Source organism: Paralichthys olivaceus, chromosome 6 (genome assembly GCF_024713975.1).
Source record: "Paralichthys olivaceus isolate ysfri-2021 chromosome 6, ASM2471397v2, whole genome shotgun sequence".
Taxonomy (NCBI): Eukaryota; Metazoa; Chordata; class Actinopteri; order Pleuronectiformes; family Paralichthyidae; genus Paralichthys; species Paralichthys olivaceus.
In genome coordinates, this window is record NC_091098.1 from 23567941 (window position 1) to 23586122 (window position 18182).

At 43.3% G+C, this 18182-nt stretch overlaps 2 protein-coding genes across 3 annotated transcripts; both read right to left on the minus strand.

Moving 5' to 3' along the window:
* xkr7a (XK related 7a) lies at window positions 1-4521 on the minus strand. Its single transcript, XM_020107636.2, has 3 exons — window positions 3885-4521; window positions 1544-1743; window positions 1-1310 (listed from the first exon to the last, which is right to left on the minus strand). The coding sequence occupies exons 1-3, from the start codon at window positions 4415-4417 to the stop codon at window positions 355-357; spliced, it is 1689 nt and encodes a 562-aa protein (XP_019963195.2). The 5' UTR covers window positions 4418-4521; the 3' UTR covers window positions 1-354.
* A 1892-nt stretch (window positions 4522-6413) lies between these two features.
* rap1aa (RAP1A, member of RAS oncogene family a) lies at window positions 6414-14773 on the minus strand. Of its 2 annotated transcripts, none has more exons than XM_020107637.2 (9): window positions 14666-14773; window positions 13206-13367; window positions 11225-11312; window positions 10756-10824; window positions 10621-10677; window positions 10388-10528; window positions 9032-9175; window positions 8180-8298; window positions 6414-7159 (listed from the first exon to the last, which is right to left on the minus strand). In XM_020107637.2, exons 3-8 carry the CDS (start codon window positions 11279-11281, stop codon window positions 8209-8211), a joined length of 558 nt encoding a protein of 185 aa, XP_019963196.1. In that variant the 5' UTR covers window positions 11282-11312; window positions 13206-13367; window positions 14666-14773; the 3' UTR covers window positions 6414-7159; window positions 8180-8208. The 2 variants fall into 2 exon arrangements, with proteins under 2 accessions (XP_019963196.1, XP_019963197.1); XM_020107638.2 differs by having other exon boundaries at window positions 14430-14697.
* Window positions 14774-18182: the final 3409 nt, after the last annotated feature.

Genomic DNA, 18182 nt, shown 5'->3' on the forward strand with positions numbered 1-18182 from the left:
TGATTGATCGTCACACAGCTCCACTTCTCCGCTCGCACGGGCTCCTCTCTTCGTTCACCAGACGGCGAGCTCTGCCGCCAAGCTCTTCCTGTACCACATCCTGACCGGAGAAATGATACAGAAACTAAAATATGCACCATCAGTAAACAACATCATCACAGGATTCTGCCTTTGTAATAAATAAAGACGCCGCACTCCGTCCCTCTCTTTGTCTCCACTTCCTGACAGTACAGAGGGCGATCAAGTAGGCGTGGAGCTGAAACAGACTGCTCAGTGAGAGTCATTCCCCTGCCATTTTTATTTAAGGCAGGATGTCCACATGGCAGCGAGCTGAGTCACAGCATCTTCAGCACATCACACGGTGGTCTCGAACTCCATCACTTCTTTGGGTGTGCCCAGACAGCGGTACTGAATCCTCGGTGTGACTGGGGCAGCGCTTTCCAGCACCAGGATGGTTTTACGCAACCGGCGGTCGATGAAGTGAGCATCCCAGGCAGGGTACTTCTTCCTGGGAAGGTCTATCCGGATGACAGGCCCCTCTGTCCTGGGTGTGAGGTGTTGCGCCGGCACCTGAGCTCCGCGAGGTGGTCGAACCTGAAAGACGTCTCCATCCACCCCAGGCCCCTGCTCTCTGTCTGAGCCTTTAGTTCTCTGAAGGGTCCTGGGGGGGCTGCTCACCAAGTCAGGGGGGAGGCTGGAAACTGGTGAGGCCAGCGACTCCACAGGCACCTCCTTCTCTAAGACATAGCCCCATCCTGAGACCGGGCCGTCAGGGTGCAGCAGACAGTAATAGACAAACATGAAGAAGGTGCCCAGAGCGTAGCTGCTGGCCACCACACACACCATGGTGACGGCGTAGAAGTCTGAGGTACGAGTGCCGCGGTACAGGTACCAGGCAGTGGTGAGAGCCACGTTCTCCGCGAACACAGTCAGACTGTAGATGAGCATCCGGCAGCGAGTGCGCCCCTCCCTCACACTGAACCAGCAGAAAACATACACGATGCCCACCATCATGTTATAGATGATCTCCTCCCACTTGGACATGCAGAAGTCCGTCTCGCCTTGAATGATCCAAAACGTCATGATGCACCAGTGGGCCACGATGAAGATGCCAAAGTAGAGCTGGAACACGGAGGCGAACAGGGCGAAGGCCAGAGTGCGGGCCCCGATGGTGAACAGGTGCCACAGAATCTGAACGATGACGGCTTTGTAGGTCATGGGTAGCTTATCGTCTCGGGAGTCCCTCAGGACTTTCTGATAGGAGGAGATCATCCAGGCGAGGGACATCAGTGAGGCAGAAGCTGAAAGCCCTGAGGAGACAGTGAAGAGGAGACGGGAGGAGAGAGATGTTAGTTAGAGAGGATGGAAACGGCTCTGAGGAAACTTGTTCTATAAAGTACATCAAGAATTTAATTCTGCTCAGCGGGGGCTCGGCAGAGTGACTCATCATGCACAGTGTGGGCTGCAGCCATTGATTGACTTATGGTTTATTTCTGACATGGCGCTGATGACTGTGGTGATTGGTCATCTTGGGGCCACTCACCCTGAAGCGGCAGCACCTGACTGGCCTGGATCATGATGCTGAGCTGCAGCACCAGCTGAGGGGCGCTCTTCAGGAAGGACTCCAGCAGGCGCAGCATGCTGATATCGGCGCTCTCAAACATCATGCGGCAGTAGTAGTGACGACGCTCCGGGTCCCCGTGCCAGCGGCTCTGCACGCCCAAATACAAGGCGTGGACATACCTGTGTATCAGAGACACGGTTCACACACAGAGTTTTAGGTTTTGTTGAGGATTTCATGTTTTAATACTTCAAAAACTTTTGGACATCAAACACAGACTCTCAGAAGTCATAGCTCATTATTTCAAACTCTGGGAGCTGTCAGTAGTTCTTGCCAAAAAAGCTGGTTGCTTGCTCCTCTGGGATTTAGATTAGAGTGAAACTGAACTAAGCAGCTCTGTGGTTTTAATTTTAGTACAGACACTGGGGGTTGGAGGGTGGGAATGGTGCAGAGCTTGTCTGCCATCTCTTCAAATAAAATAAGTTAGGGAGCTGCAGCAAAGGCAAAATATGACGAGGCTGCTGAGAAGAGAAATACAAACATATGCTCTGAATCTAGTTGTCAGGTTGAAGGTGAGGGGGAGAAGATCTTTCTGAAAATCCCTCGTTGAACTCCTGAGCTACGCTGACATGTCGCGCCAACCTTTTCCATAATGACCTTGTGCAACTCACACACGCGCTTGCACTGTGCAAACACATTTCTGCACAAATGTGTTGACATGCGACATCTATTTGTACTCTGCAAATACACAACGTGCAAACGACTGTCGCGATCATCACACATTACTGTTTGAAAAGGACTGCTGGTTGCAGAGGGCTGACGCTATAAATGTCTCAGTAATTGCCTCAGGGACAAGGGTCAGAGGAACCCTGTGTCAACAAGCCCACTGAACCACGAGGGAGTTTGTGTAACCCTTTTTTATTCTGGTTTGTGCTTCACAACGTGTGCCTTGGGGTGTAACACACTGAGAAAATAGAGCACATGTAGAGCACAGTAATGAGGGTCAAAGGCTGGGCCGTACAGGAAGACACACACACACACACACACACACACACACTGTCTGTAACACAACCCCACATCTCATCTTGTGTGTGCTGACATTTAATTCTGGTGGCCGGCCCAAATTGATCCGGGTTCACCTGACTAACTGTGTATCAGTGACAGATCATTCGTGAGTTAACAGCTGAGGGTAAAAAACACAGCGGTAATCCTCTTAATGTGCAGACACACTGGTCTGAGAGCAGCAGCGATAAATGAAGCTCACACAACAGCTTTAATGGCATTACCGGTAATTCTGTGCCGCCACAATTTTTTTAATGTACTCCTGGACACACACACTCTCTCACACACTCACACACACAGAGAGAAGTCCAAGTCTCCAGGAGGAAATAAGAAATCAATATATATTACCCAGGGGCTGTCTAAAGAGGCTGGAAGAAAGACCACAAAGAAAGACAGAGAGAGCTGCAGATAAATCAATTGATATACATCTGATTTCATTATTACACGTAATTTGTCTTTCCTGCAAAATCCCAATATATCTATAAAACATAAATTACCCTTGAACGTGATCAGATTCCGTGTGACACTCCTCCCACCACAGTTCATGTGAATGCCTCCTCCCGGCTGGCAGCAGTCCAAGGCCTGTCAAACCCTATCAGAGCGCTCCAGGTCTGAGCCTCACCATCACCGACTGAGCAGCTGACCTACAGAACTTCTACCTTCCACGTGAAAGTAACTCGCCTGGTGATTAAACACATTTCAGGGGCTCGGCAGAGAGAAACACTGAGAGCAGATTCTGGATCGTGGATATTATAAGAGCATGGGCGGCTCAAGCTCCTGGAAATAAACTAAAACAAGTGAAGGAGAGGTGAGGCCACACATCACCTCGACCTGTCCTGTCATTCATGAGTGTTCATTCTGCAGACTCGCCCAAACCTCGACAGACAAAGGGATTCTTTTTCCCCGTATAAGGCCATTGGTGAGGAGAGTTGGTGATTTTGCTGGAGATGATTGACCTAAAAGCGCGTCAGGGGGCTGGGGGAGTGGGTGGGTGGAGTCTAATGCTGCTTTTCTAAGCCTCACAGAGAAATGTCAAACAATACAAAAAGACATTGTGGCATTTTGGGCACAGACCTCCCCTGGATGATTACGTTTCATAAGCGTTTAGCCACATGCAGGGAGGGATGCTGGGCTTTGGAGGATGCACACACACACACACACACACACACTTGTGCACACAAAGGCAGAGGCTGAATGTGTAGTCCACCTCCTCCTCCACCTCCTCATCCTCCTCCTCTAGGATTTGAGTGTTCAGACTTACCTCCAGACCTGTGCCAGCTGAAAGGTGTGAATAATGGCCTGGAAGATCCACACGAGGACCCTGCAGCAGCCCCGGGCTCCTCCCGTGGATCCCGGCCCCGGCAGCGCCTCCGCCCCGGTGCAGCCAGCGCCCCGCTCTCCGCTGTCCTTGGTGCTGAAGTCCCGCTCCTCCGCTCCCGACGCCGCCACCACGGCCGCCGCAGCCGTGCCGCTCTCGACGGTTTCCGAGAAATCGTAGGCGAACCATCGGAAGCTCAGAATCTGCACCACCACGGACGGGACTATCACAAAGACCAGAGTCAGAGCAAAGCACCAGTAGTCCCTCCTTAGGTAGTAGTCCGCGGCCAGCCACAGGTCTGAGGCCCCGTCCGAGAAGAAGACCAAAAGGGCGCACAGCGTCCAGCAGCAGTCCGGCAGCGAGTAGCGCTGCTCGGCGAGGCGGCGTCGGGGCGGCCGCGGGTCCGACCTGGAGGGACACTCGGGTGGGATTTCGTTGCGCTCGGAGACGGGTGCACCATCAGATTTCGCGGCCATGTTTGTTGTAGGGAAGAGAGTGAGTAAGAGATGGGAAAATGATGGAAGAGGGGGAGGGGGGTCGTGTAGCCTGTCCGTCTGGATGCATAGTGTGGGAGAGAGAGGGAGGGGAGGGGAGGCAGGGAGGAGCGCCGGGGGTAGGTGAGGGAGCCGGGGAGTCAGCGCTCGTCAATCAGCGGTGATGATGTGGAGAAATGAGATGTTAACAGCGGTGATAAGAAACCTGCAGCTCCGCTCCGTCACCTGCAGAGGGAACTTTTTCATTTCCAATCTGCAGCAAAGCGTCTTTAGCTGAGGGCTTACAGCTGCAGGCCTGATGCTCCTGCATGTTCCTCCACACTTATACCTGTTCTATATGAATTTAAATCAGAAATACTCCTGTAGCCTGTGTTGGAAAATGTGCCCGGGCCCTTTAATTACAGGAAAAACAATATACAAGTGTTGAATTCATGATCAGACTTCAGTAAAACTAAATGTACTCATTCATTCTGCAGAAAAATACCCCCTGTGTATTTCTATATGTGACAGTGTTAGATCATGCATCAGCTTTTCATGTGGTTTTTCGTCGAGTGGTTCCCAACCTTGGGGCCGGCGTCTCCTAAACGGTCACAGGATTAAGCAGAGGGGTCGTTAAAGAGGAAAAGTTCTGATGCATGAAATTAAACTCATTTAATTATCTCACATTCTAACCTCAGTGTGACCTGCTGGCTACGTTTAGCTCATTCATGCTCAGCGTTATGGAGCAAACAGAGACGACGTAGTTCACAAAGAAGAAAATTAAACCATGTTGTGACTTTTTGAGGTGATAAGAAACTATGATGTCACCTCGCCTGTTCACAACATGGCCGCTCGTGCCTCTGTCCATTTTCTTTCCTCTGCTCACAAGGACACGAGAAGGAGCCCGAAGTAGATGATGCTTTTTGTTAAGGAGCCACTATTTATTTATCTATCAACTTTTTGTTATTCAGATGTTTCTGCCAGCTCCCTTTTGCAGCCATGACACATTTGTAAGAAGACCCAGTCTGACTCACTTCACATCCACAGAGGTGTTAGAGATGTAGGCTGGATCACCAGCAACGGCTGAGGCCTCAAAAGCCCCAGATATATGTCACAGCATTTCTGTCTGACTGATAAACACAAATTAGCAAGAAACTCGTAGAACAAAAAGTAAAATAAACTGATGGTTCCTCCGTCTTGTGGTTCTAAAGAGGAACCTTCACAGACTGAGAAACTGGGATGGAGATGTTTCTCAGCAGATCTGAAATTTGTGTCTGAACACTCATATTTTCTGTTGACTGACATGAAAGCAGGATGTTATTTCTGCAGTGTAAATGTTATGAATCAGATGTGAAGGAGCTGAGTTAGCATCCTTCGCTCGCCCCAAACTCACAATCTGATCATTTTCTATTCTGCTTTTTTTCCTTCACTTCACTTCCTTTGCAGCTGAGGGTCTGGAGTCTCAATTCCTCTTTCCCTGCCGCACATCAACTGATCCAATTCCTCCTCTGCTAAAACTCTGGTGACTCGGGCTCAGGCTGTCGATTCTGCCGACAGGAAAACACTCCAGTTACGGTTTTAGCTCGTCGAAGCTCTTTAGGAGATATCGATCCTCTCACGTCGTGTCCTCTGCAACAACAGGAAGTTTAGCAGCACATTATCTGCTTCAGCTACTGTTGTGCAGTGGACTGATTAATACAGTTTTAAACATAGCTTTCAGTTCCGCCCAGAGAAATTCAGAAGTTACAGATATGTAAAATTGCACTTTATAATTAACAACAATAAAGATGTCATCAGGACATAACAACACCTACAAAACTTGAACTTTCAGGTTTTGTGGGTGGCGTTAACTCAGTGACCTGAAGTAATATTTCTGTCATGAAACCTAAATATGTAAAGTCATCACTTCATTCCCCGATAAGATCATTTGGAAACAAACTCAATTTGAGCCGTTCGGCAACATTTTCAATGAGTTGAAAAAGAAAAACAAGACAAAAAATAATGAAAATGTACTAAAATTTAATCATTCATAAAAGCTGGAAAATCATCTGTGACAGGGTAACACAAGAAGCAATATTAGAGTTGGTTTAGTACAATATATTTTCCGCCTCAAGACACAAATCAGAACAAACCATTTCCCCCCATCAGTCTATAAAATACTAATTTCCTTAGCTTTATTATGCAAAAATGGAAGTAGAATATATTATGGGAAATATGGAAGGCTTACAGCTCTCAATATAAAACAAAGTCACTTAGGAAAGATGTTATCTCATCAATACACATCCCTGTAAGCAGGAGCGAGTAACTTATGGACAATGATGCATCTTTGTTGACACTGTTAGTGCAGAAATGTATGAGAAGGCCAACATTTCACATGGTTCCTTCTGCAGACGTATTGTCACAATATGCCAAAGACTGTTGTTACTTTTAATAAAACATTTTAGTTCCCATATATGGATTTTAAACCCACGGTCTCTTCTTTTACACTGATATTTCCAAAAGAAAGACACCTTGGAGAAAAAAAAGACAAAAAAAAAAGACAAAAACAGTTGTCATCAGGCTGACAATACAAAAAAAATAAGAGTCAGATTTCTTTGCTGTTAAAAAGCAGAGAAGAATATCTTGACAGTATGTGCCGTCTCCTGCCGTCTTGCGAGTGTATCTCTGTCAGCCTGTTTCAAATGTTCTGGAGAGGACTTGGAATGCTGGCACCATCCACTGGGAAACACTTAATCATTACAGTTTCTGCAAGTATGGAGAAAAAAAAAAAAAAAGGAAAAAAGTCAATACGTATCATCAAAAATTGTGTCGGACACAAACTGTTAGAGCAGGAGACTCAATCTCAAAGTGGTTCTCTCCTGACTGTGTCACTTAGAAACTGTCAAGAGCTTCAGCCATCAGTGCGTTTACGAGACATGAGGTTATGATACGCCCACTGAGCAGCGCTGCTTATTCAGGGAAGGTTGGAAAGTGATAAGATGGGCCAGACAGGCCACGGAGGAGCATTAAAAACAGGCTGTGCTTGGAGTTATAATTCTTAGTGTTCATACTGATCATTAAAAGATCCCTTTCAATAAAAATGAAATTGATCATGCTCCTATCTGATGTCAAAGTTAGATGCTCGTAGTGTCACAGTGCTCGGCAGCTGAACTGAAAACCTGCATTTCATACTCGACCAAGCTTCAAGTCTCCAGAGGCTGATGTTCATGTCAAAGTGAGATTAATGTAAACAGATGACTCACATTTACACAACACAGGACGCTTTGGTAAACACTGACTGCTAATGTTGAAAGTACAGTTCATCACTAAAGTACATTATTTAAAGTAAATGAGCCAGAACGTGCAGCAACACTGGTTCAAGTTACAAATACTGTTACGATGCTCTGAGTGCAGGAGCATTCACGAAAGGCTCCAACATCAAAAATTCATACGAAACACTTGAAACCAACTTTGATTAGATTAAAAGACGAATCTGTAAAATAGATTTTAACACACGCAGGTTAGAAGAATTTGGGGGACACTGGATCAAAGTCCAAAAATGATTCTCCAACCTTTAGTGCACATCTCAAAATGATGGATTGTACCGTAATTGGCGCAAAAAGACTGAAAGCTTCGATTTATTCAATTTGCCCCCTAAATATGATCTTTGAAGCAAAAGACAAACACAAACCAAATTAATGAAATTCCTGTGTAGATGTCTGAATGTGCTGGGAGCAGCAGCAGCTCTGCACATGTCTGGAATAAACGTTGTTTACACCCACTCACCTGGCCTTGAGCGACAGTGGGAGGGCCTTTTAGAGCAGCGTGCAACCCGACTTCTTTTTTGTCTTCTTCTTTTCCATCGGCGTTTTTCTGTTGATCTGTCGCACCAGATCATAGAAAATCTACGACAGAGAAAGGTCAGCGGTCAAAACATTTTACTGAAGAAATCACAGAGCGGACATCCTCCAGTGAATAGTCACTGATGCCATTTTAGTCACTTCCTCCTGAAATGGAGGTGGAGCGCATGAAGAGAGATAAAGAAAGACTTGCAGCTCTCAATGTAAAAACCAATGTTGCTGACACACTTGGCAAAACATTGCACAAATGTTTGTTTATATTCTGAACTCCTGTTTCAATGACGTGGATTACAATGTATTTGAAACATTATATTTTTTTAAGTGCAGCTCAGATGAACAGGAATGTCTGACAGTTCATCTGCTCCCGCTGTTTGTGGAACTGAACACCAAACCAGTGTCTGCAGAGAGTTAGTGTTTGTCACTGCTCCCGGGTGCGAGAGAGAGACAAAGTAAATCTCTCAGTTGCCTGTGGCGCCTTAGTTACCTTCGTTACCAAACACAAACCTAGGAAACTGCAGATCAGTGTCCAGAGTTGTTTGTTAGTCTGTCGCAGATGCAAGCATTAAACTAACAATGTGACGGCCAGAGGCAGATACACACCTGGAGTCACAACAGAGCCCGTGAATGTAGCACCGTGGTTACTATCGACAACAGCTAGTCATCTACTTACTTCATTAAATGTAAACTAGCTTGTTTAAAATTAATTATAATCCCTGTTCATGCCCTTCTCTATATAATTAAACATGTCACACATTCTTCATGTAAAATAGGAACTTACCTCATTAACGTTGATCTTTGATTTAGCTGAAGTCTCTAAAAAGGCACAGTTGTTCCACTGACGGGCCAAGTTCTGACCCTGCTCCTTGCCGACCACACGCTCATCCTCCAGGTCACACTTGTTTCCCACTAGGATCATGGGAACCTGAGTGAATAAGGAAAACATGAAGTTTCAAGCTTGTACTAAGTACAAATCTTAACTAACAGAACAGATACAAAAACAGAAAAATATATTTTCTTACTACAATACAATGTTTTTATGATAGAGTTACAGAAGCCATCTTAAACCTCCCGAAGTAGTTAGAGAGTTAGGCCCTGATCTGGGTCACCCTGATAACGATCAAGCATCTTATGATTAGTGATGGTAAACACTCAGGCTAACATCAGCTAGGACAGATACGACTGACAAATAAAGTCTCACCTGGAGAATCGTTTATCCTTCTGTTTATTATTAACAAGTTGTCGCTCCACGCCGCTCCCCATTTTGTTTACATCTGCTTCCTCAAGAGGTCACATGAGATGTTAGGCGGAGCGTCGTTGCCTCTGGAGCAATAATCTTAATAGTATCACATAGTGTGTGTGAGGTGCTATTATTTTCTGATCCTGTATTACTGGTATTTTTAAGATTCTAGAGAAGCATGTCTGTTTAAACTCCTGGAGTCGGAGCCCATTCACATTCTGGATTATTTGTAGATGGTTCAGAAACATAATAATGAATTAATAATGATAAACGTCAAGGGAATTTCAGTCGTCCAGCCAGTTTCATGATCCTATATATAGCTTACTTTTAAACAAAGTGAGACCTTAATCAAGACACAAAGACCGATCATCAATTTGCTATGAATAAATAAAGCCCACTCAGCATGTTGTATATCCTCATTCTAAATCAAGACATGACGAGACCATGAGTGAAAGTAGCAGAGAGCATCCAACAGCGGCTCTGACATTTCCACCATGTCACAAAGTTCCTGCCACCCCCCCTCGTTCTGCCCTCTCTCCCACAGAGCCGACTCTAATGAGGGAGTGATGAGTCTGAGGTGACACAGGCAGATTATACAGAGAAACACCAAAGGTTATTACTGAGGAGGAAATTCACACACGGAGGAAGAGTCTTCGAGCACTGCAGGGCTGAGTGATGCTGAAAACTGAAGCCTGATTCATACAGCGTCAAATACTACAACATTATTCATGTCCAATAAAAATGTATCTCAAATTTTAATAATAATCTTTATGTGGCACTTTACAAAACAGAAATAGCTTCACAAGACAAAAATAAAACCAGGGGCAAAAAAATAGAAGACAAATAAAACATTGTTGATGATGAAATGAATTATAAAATTATGCTTGGAACACTCACGTCCTCGGTGTCTTTTACTCGCAGGATCTGTTCCCTGAGGTCCTGTAGGTCATTAAACGTTGATTGCGCTGTAATGGAGTAAACCAAAGCAAAGCCTTGGCCATTCTTCATGTACAGGTCCCTCATCGCTGTGAACTGTTCCTACAGAACAATAAAAAGATGGACCGGACCATCAGAAGTCTGTTTGCACTGTAAGATCACTTTGTGTGTAAACTGCGTCTATCTCGACTTACTGTTCCAGCTGTGTCCAAGATTTCAAGCATACACTGCTGCCCGTCCACCTCAACTTGCTGTTGGAGGAAAAAAAAACAAGTCAAGCAAAATGTTGACAAATTCATTTCAAGTGCTGGAAGAGTTTTTGATTTTACCTTTCTGTAGGAGTCTTCTATTGTGGGGTCATACTTCTCGACAAAAATGCCCTGCACAAACTGGACTGTCTGGAGTGGACAAATGAAGCAGAGGAGAATTATCAGCACATCATTACTCATCACACATGTAAATGACCACGTGCTGTAGCTTAGTGTAACAGCAGTGAGACTATTAATACAACATCAGCCCAGTTTAACAGAATTTCAATATAAGCATCATTGTGTTATCCTATAATGAAGTTAATACAGGAACCATCATGTTTATTTTATTACGTTTTAATACCTGTTTTACAGTCGTACCAAACAAAGTATGAAATATAAAAGTGAAAAACAGTGAAGATGGTGAAGGAGTATTTACCAAGAGCACATATTTATTGACATTTTTATCGCTGTAAAAACAATAACTGCTGATAATAATAAGTAAACACAACCTGGACACAAATGCATTGATGCTGCAGCCGTCACTCACCAGTGCTGATTTTCCCACGCCTCCTGATCCCAGCACCACTAGCTTGTACTCACGCATGGTGGGCAACTTCACTGAACAGCACAAGAGTCTGTGAGAGTACAGAAGAAGAACGATGAAGACAGAGCGCAACAGTTCAAACCTTAAACAAGTTGTTCAGCTCAACCTTTTTTTTTAAAGGACCCTGTGCCAAGGAAAATATCTCACCCATAATTCATTATGACAATTCCTCACTTGAATCGATTTGTTCATAGATGTTTTTGTGTAAATTTTCTGTCACGATCAATAACTCATTGGACTGGTCTGTTTGCAATCCAAGACTTTTTCTGCAGCAGGAAATACAATCCGAAACCAGCTTCAATCTGAAAGTCACTGGACATAGTGAACCTATAAAGTAAGCTGTTGACAGTGTGAACGCCCTGTTTTACAGTTTCTACAACAATGAAAACATCCCTACTGACATCAGCAGATTAAAATGTTAGGTTGCTGCCAAAAAACGTGCTCTCTGTCCCACCCACTACCATGGGACTTCAGCTGTCATGATGATAGGGGCGTTGCCTCTTAAAAAAAATTGAACAAAAAAACAACAACAACAAAAACAATCAAGAAAAGCTGAAACTAGGGCCTGACTCCTGAACTCTATGAACTGTGATCAGTTAAGTAAATGAATCCATAATAAACCCAAAAGATTCACTGTGGAGCCATATAAGTGCAGTAGATCCTGAAAATAGGAGTGCAGCTGGCAGGTAAGAGTTCCAGTGCCACAAATAACTTAATCTCATTATAAAATGGAGGAGAAAGGCCGTGGAGAGTGACCCCGTCATCAACTGCATCAGCCTGACACAGTTTAGACAGCGTACATGGCCTAGAAAATACAGGCAGTGAAAAGAACAGTCACAGGAATGAAAATGTAAGACGACTGACATTTTATCTCTCTCTGACATCTATTAGTTTGTGATCACGTTTTTTTTCTTTTTACTTGCAAATGCTCAAATAATGTGCAACAATAATTGCTGGGAAGCAGAGACCACATGAGTTAATCTTCCTAATTTGCTGAGTAGTTTGAGAGATTTGACTGAATTGTGTGAAATTAGAGATTTTTTTATCATTAAAGTACATGCGGGGCAGCCGATGGCCACTAAACAATATCACATGCGGTAAAAAGTTTTAAAGCGCTGCTTTCGATGATCTATGTTTTCAAATGCAAATGTGATCATCATTTGATGTACAAATGTCAAAGAGGGGTGGATGCATAGCAAAATCTCATTTGAGAACCTCTTTGAATCTATTAATTAGACAACATCTGTGGGACCTTTGTCAAACCTTGACACGAACAATACAAAAACCACTCTGTCACACCAGCATTTGCAATTCTAACTACGACATATGAAGCACCACCAGAAACCCACAGTGTGAGACGGGCACACGAGGCACTCTACAAAGAGCCATTGTAATGACACTCCTCAACTCAAGAACACCATACAAACAGAACAGAGATCAGAGGCTGCATGCATGACCACTGCATTGAAATCATTACCAGTGCAAGGGGGTTCACCTTGAGGGTGGGGGGGCAGGGTGACACCAGCGTGCAGTGCGCCTGATGCATTTGTGAAACTTACAACGTTCGCAAAGGGAAATCATACTGTGGGTAAAGTGCAAATTTATGAGGGTGTGAAAAAACATGCCACGTTCGATCAGATAAACCTCTCGCTGATAAGATATGAGGACTCAAACATTTCAAGTATCAAGCCCTCAACCTGAAACCTTCACTAAACCCAGTCATTACTTTCTGCTGGCCGTGCTGGTGAGCCTGCCTGTTCGTCAGCTGGTGACTGCAGCGCAAACAGCGGATAAACACTTTCATGACACATTTATGATGGAGGAGTAAAATATGAATAAATTCCCATCCAGGTTTACAAAAGCAGAAAGCCTCTTACTTAAGTGCACAAAATCTGCACAGCGAAACAAGAGCAGCTTAACCTACTGTGTACACGGCTGCTGCAGATGACAACTCCCTCTACATCTGGGGAGGGGAAGGGGGCCAGCAGATCCTCGGGTACACCGATGTCAGCGGGCCGGTGCAGAGGGTTTGGTCGGGAGCCAAGAGAGCGAGGCTGCACCAAACTGTTCAGACAGGAAACTGGTCCTAGACCAAACGAAGGAGAAACATCAGTTCAGTGCATATTATAGAGACATGAGAGAAACACCCCCTGCTGAAGTTTTACATCTGTGCACAATCACAGGAGGAGTTAATAAAGACTTTATATAGCAGCCGTGCTGTGGGGATCTGCTTTATGGAGTCAGGAGATGAGTTGTCACATGTTACAAAAACAACACGGTTAACTCCACTAAAGACCTGTTGCTGATCAACACACAAAACCATAAAAAAATCACATAGCTGCAGGTTTTTTCTGCAGGTTGTTGTGAACAGACTCTTCAGTTCAAGTCAACAAACAGAAAATCGGTGTATCGAAAAGAAAATGAGAGAATAGATTATAATCCAACAATTGAAGTTAGGCTAAAAGTTCAGTAAAAGTTCAGAGAAAGTCTCCTGTGTGAGTTTGTCTTCAAACATTAGAAGTTGTGCATAGTTCGCGTCTGACACACGACATGAAGATCAACTTATTTTCGTGGCAACTTGAAGCGCAGTTGGTTTCGAAAGGAAGGGTGTGGTTATTAGTTTCCCAATGCGACAGACGGTGACTGTTAACCCGTTAAAAAGGAGCCAAAGTCCCCGGTGTTATCAAACCAAACCCCAATAAACTTTAATCCGCTTTCGATCTGAGGAGACGGACGCAAAAAAAAAAAAAAGTAGCTTGATGAGCCTTGACAACTCTAACGTTAGCAGCTAGCAGCAACATTTGGTACATGCTAGCTAGCGTCCCTGAGTGTTGGGCGCAGAGAAGGAACGAGTTGTTCACAAACAGTTGTCAAAGTTAACAGATATTAAGTCTTTATATAAACAGATGAACTCGCGGATAAACTTTAATTTCCACTAAACTCGGTTTGAAGTTGTTGTATCTGGTTAGCGAACACCGGGGAGCTAATAAGTTAGCTAGCAAGTTAGCACCAGGCGGAACTCAAACTTAAATTTTTTGTTTTTTTTTAATTCTTCAGCTTTAAAGTACTTTTCGCACGTGGATCAACAAACACACGTGCGAGGAGAAGTGACACACAAACAGGAGATTGAATCATTTCAGACACAAACCGAGTTTTCGTTAGTTGCTCATTAGCCTGCGTTAGCTGCCCATGTAGCCTGGATGCTAAGCTATTTCACCCGAGAGGATATCTCGGCGAACACCGGAGCCGGGGGTCGTTCGAGTGACTCGTCGCGGGCGCAGAAGTGTCCCGGAGCTAAAGGCTGAGGTGCCGGAGTCACGGGCTGGATAAACGTACAACACGGAGCGGGGTTTACTGCAGTGTGAAGCCCGAGGAAACACTCACCGTGCTCCGCTGTGTGTGAGCTCGATCCCTCTGAGAATGTACGGAAGAGACCGGACAACAGCCGCCGGTGATTGGACCGGGATCAGCCAATCACAGCCTCACAGGTGAGAGTACGAACTTTACTTTATTCTCTTATTCAGCAACAAATCTACGTGGTTTTATTAAAACCAGTGTTATATATTATATAGAGAGACGGATAGATAGATAGAGAGATAGAGAGATAGAGAGAAAGATAGAGAGAAAGATAGAGAGATATATAGATAGATAGATAGATAGATAGATAGATAGATAGATAGATAGATAGATAGATAGATAGATAGATAGATAGAGAGAGAGAAAGATAGAGAGATATATAGATAGATAGATAGATAGATAGATAGATAGAGAGAGAGAAAGATAGAGAGATAGATAGATAGATAGATAGATAGATAGATAGATAGATAGATAGATAGATAGATAGATAGAAAGATAGATAGATAGATAGATAGATAGATAGATAGATAGATAGATAGATAGAAAGACAGATAGATAGATAGATAGAGAGAGAGATAGATAGATAGATAGATAGATAGATAGATAGATAGATAGAAAGACAGATAGATAAATAGATAGTTAGATAGAGAGATAGATAGATAGACAGAGAGATAGATAGATAGATAGATAGATAGATAGATAGATAGATAGATAGATAGATAGAAAGACAGATAGATAGATAGATAGATAGATAGATAGATAGATAGATAGATAGATAGATAGAAAGACAGATAGATAGATAGATAGATAGATAGATAGATAGATAGATAGATAGATAGATAGATAGATAGATAGAAAGACAGATAGATAGATAGATAGATAGATAGATAGATAGATAGATAGAAAGACAGATAGATAGAGAGAGAGATAGAGAGATAGATAGACAGACAGATAGATAGAGAGATAGAGAGATAGATAGACAGACAGACAGATAGATAGATGGATAGATAGATAGATAGATAGATAGACAGATCATCTCTTTTTTAACTCTGTCTGTTTGGTGCTGTTGTCTTGCTGCAGAATAATATCAGATCCATCAGATGGTGCAGAGTGATGGTGAAGAATCTAAATATCTTCAGTTGCAGTTTGTTCTGACACAAACAAACAAAAACAACCTGGAGATCAGGTGATAACACTGTTTAGATGTCTGACTGTGTCTCTCGGTTATTCACCGGAAAAACAACAAAATCCCACCTCTGTGTGAGATTAAATGCCAAAGTGAACAAACAAAGAACTAGAGCATCTTTTTAACTCACACGGGGAAGATTCATGTTTCTGGACCCGACTTCAAACATCACAGCAAAAAAAAAAAAAAAAATTCACCTGCCAAACAACTGTTCTCACCGCAGCTGTGCTACTTTTCATAACCACACAACCACCGTCTTACTCTGCTGAGGGAGAAAATATCTTCAGAGTTGGTGGTTTGATTTACTTGTTTTTATCTCGACTGCAACTCCTGTGAAGTTTATTGAAAAATCTAACTTTTGGATTCTTTTTCAAAGCCTCCTCACTTTACTTTTAGTGCCTAAAACTTTTAGAACAGTTATTTATATTCAAAGTCCAAGTCAGCTTTATTGTCAATTTATTTATTCACATATACCAGACATACAAAGGAATCGAAATTACGTTCCTAACTATCCACGGTGAAGACAAGATGAGACATTTTCTAACACTAAAGTAGCAGTGAAGTGCACAGGCACAACAAATAAAGACAGACATATCCTAACAAATATTATTTGCAGCATCAAAACATTCAGGCTCTTTTAATACTTATTTTCAATAAAACCTTCACTTGTATAAACACAGTCTGTGCTGCTTCAGTCTCCATCTGACGTTCTAAAGCACTTCTGTGATGTCTGAGTGCTGAGCTGAAAATACCTGCCATGTGAACCATCTCCATGTGAACTAGTAATCTGCTAAAGTGGTTCATGTTTAACTTTTAGATCACATGGTGCTACACACACACACACAGAGGTAACATGAGAGGTCCGGCTGTGCAGCTGTGGTCACTGTGGTGTGTTGTGTGAGGAGGAGGCAGCTCACCTGACTCACTGAGGGAGTGGTTACCTCACCTGTTAACTCACCTTTCTCCTTCCGTTCACGAGGCTCGTGTGTGCACAACTCTGATGATGTCATTTGATGAACTGTGGAGTGTGTGCGTGTCAGTGTTGCACAAACAAAACCTTCCAGCCTTTATTCCAACAAACGAAAGTGTTGTTACCAGTCTCTGTTGTAGAGAGAAGTAATGAATGACGGGTTGAACACTGGCTTACACATCACATGTCATGATAACAACATGTATGTGTAGTGGTTATTAATCAGTACTGAACTTTGTAAAAACACATTTACTCAAATATTCCTTCAACTGTGACCTTTTCAAGAGATCATTTCTGTTTGGATATTCTCTGTGACCTTGGGATAAGGAGAAAATGCATATTTCCTTAGTTAACTTTGTGTTTTTTAACATATGAGGATAATTAAATGAGGTTTTAGTTGTTGCAGAGTTTCTCTTCTACATCTCTGTTCTTCACTGCCACACAGTGACTGAGCTTGAGGCCAAACATGTAAAACAAAAGAGATGTTAACATAACAACATACAATATATATGTTTTATTATATATGGGTGGATGGATGAATGACGGAGGGATGGATTAATGGAGGATGGATGGATGGATGGATGGATGAATAGATGGATTGATGGATAATGCCGTCACACATCACGTGATGATATCTCTCTTTTAATTTAGTTTGTAGTTGATTCACGTTTATTCATGTTATGATGTGATGCTGCTCCCACTGTTCCGTACGTTACATAACGATCTGATCAAAGCTTCATTATTCTGTTTAAACAGAGTCCAACAGCTGATCCCTGTAGTTTCTCTCCCACTCCGTCTGCCAGTCAACTTTACTGAGGAAACACTTAGTTCTAATGTGAAGAATAGAGCATCTTTCTGTCCCACTCTGAACACCTGAATCAGGATCTGCTAGTTCCAGAGTAATGCTGAACGGTAGATCACGAGGATGTACAGGCCATGAAAAACCACAAAACAGAATGAATCAACACTTGTGGCTGCAGGGGGCGCTGTGGACCTTAAGGGGCCAGTGTTGTGTTTTACGGTGCAGCCCTTTATGTTGTTGTTTTTGTTTTACAGGATTTATTATGGACGATGAATAAAACTAATTGTGAGACTTTTTGAAGAATTGCACCTGAGAGCAGATTTAATTGTTCCCGTTATCTAACGAGTTACTGCAGCTTATGTTACAAACATACACACAAATGTATGAATGGAGTTGCACCACATGTATCGATACTTAGATAACGACCCTTTCTGATTATGGTTGGATGAAATTCAGTTTTACTTCAGGGGCAGACTCGGCTCACAGTTATTCATCAACCACTGGCCTGGAGGACGGAGCTGCTCACATGGTGCATTTGTCCCTTTTCACTCCTGTCATTGATGTTTTATAGTCGCATTATAATGGA

Coding starts and splice junctions, on each gene's coding strand:
- xkr7a (XM_020107636.2), bottom strand. CDS start 4,417: ATGGCCGCGAAATCTGATGGTGCACCCGTCTCCGAGCGCAACGAAATC. Junction 1,744..3,884: donor CAGCTGGCACAGGTCTGGAG/GTAAGTCTGAAC, acceptor TCTGATACACAG/GTATGTCCACGCCTTGTATT. Junction 1,311..1,543: donor TCAGGTGCTGCCGCTTCAGG/GTGAGTGGCCCC, acceptor CTGTCTCCTCAG/GGCTTTCAGCTTCTGCCTCA.
- rap1aa (XM_020107637.2), bottom strand. CDS start 11,281: ATGCGTGAGTACAAGCTAGTGGTGCTGGGATCAGGAGGCGTGGGAAAA. Junction 10,529..10,620: donor TCTTGGACACAGCTGGAACA/GTAAGTCGAGAT, acceptor ATTGTTCTGTAG/GAACAGTTCACAGCGATGAG. Junction 9,176..10,387: donor GAGTAAAAGACACCGAGGAC/GTGAGTGTTCCA, acceptor TTATTCACTCAG/GTTCCCATGATCCTAGTGGG.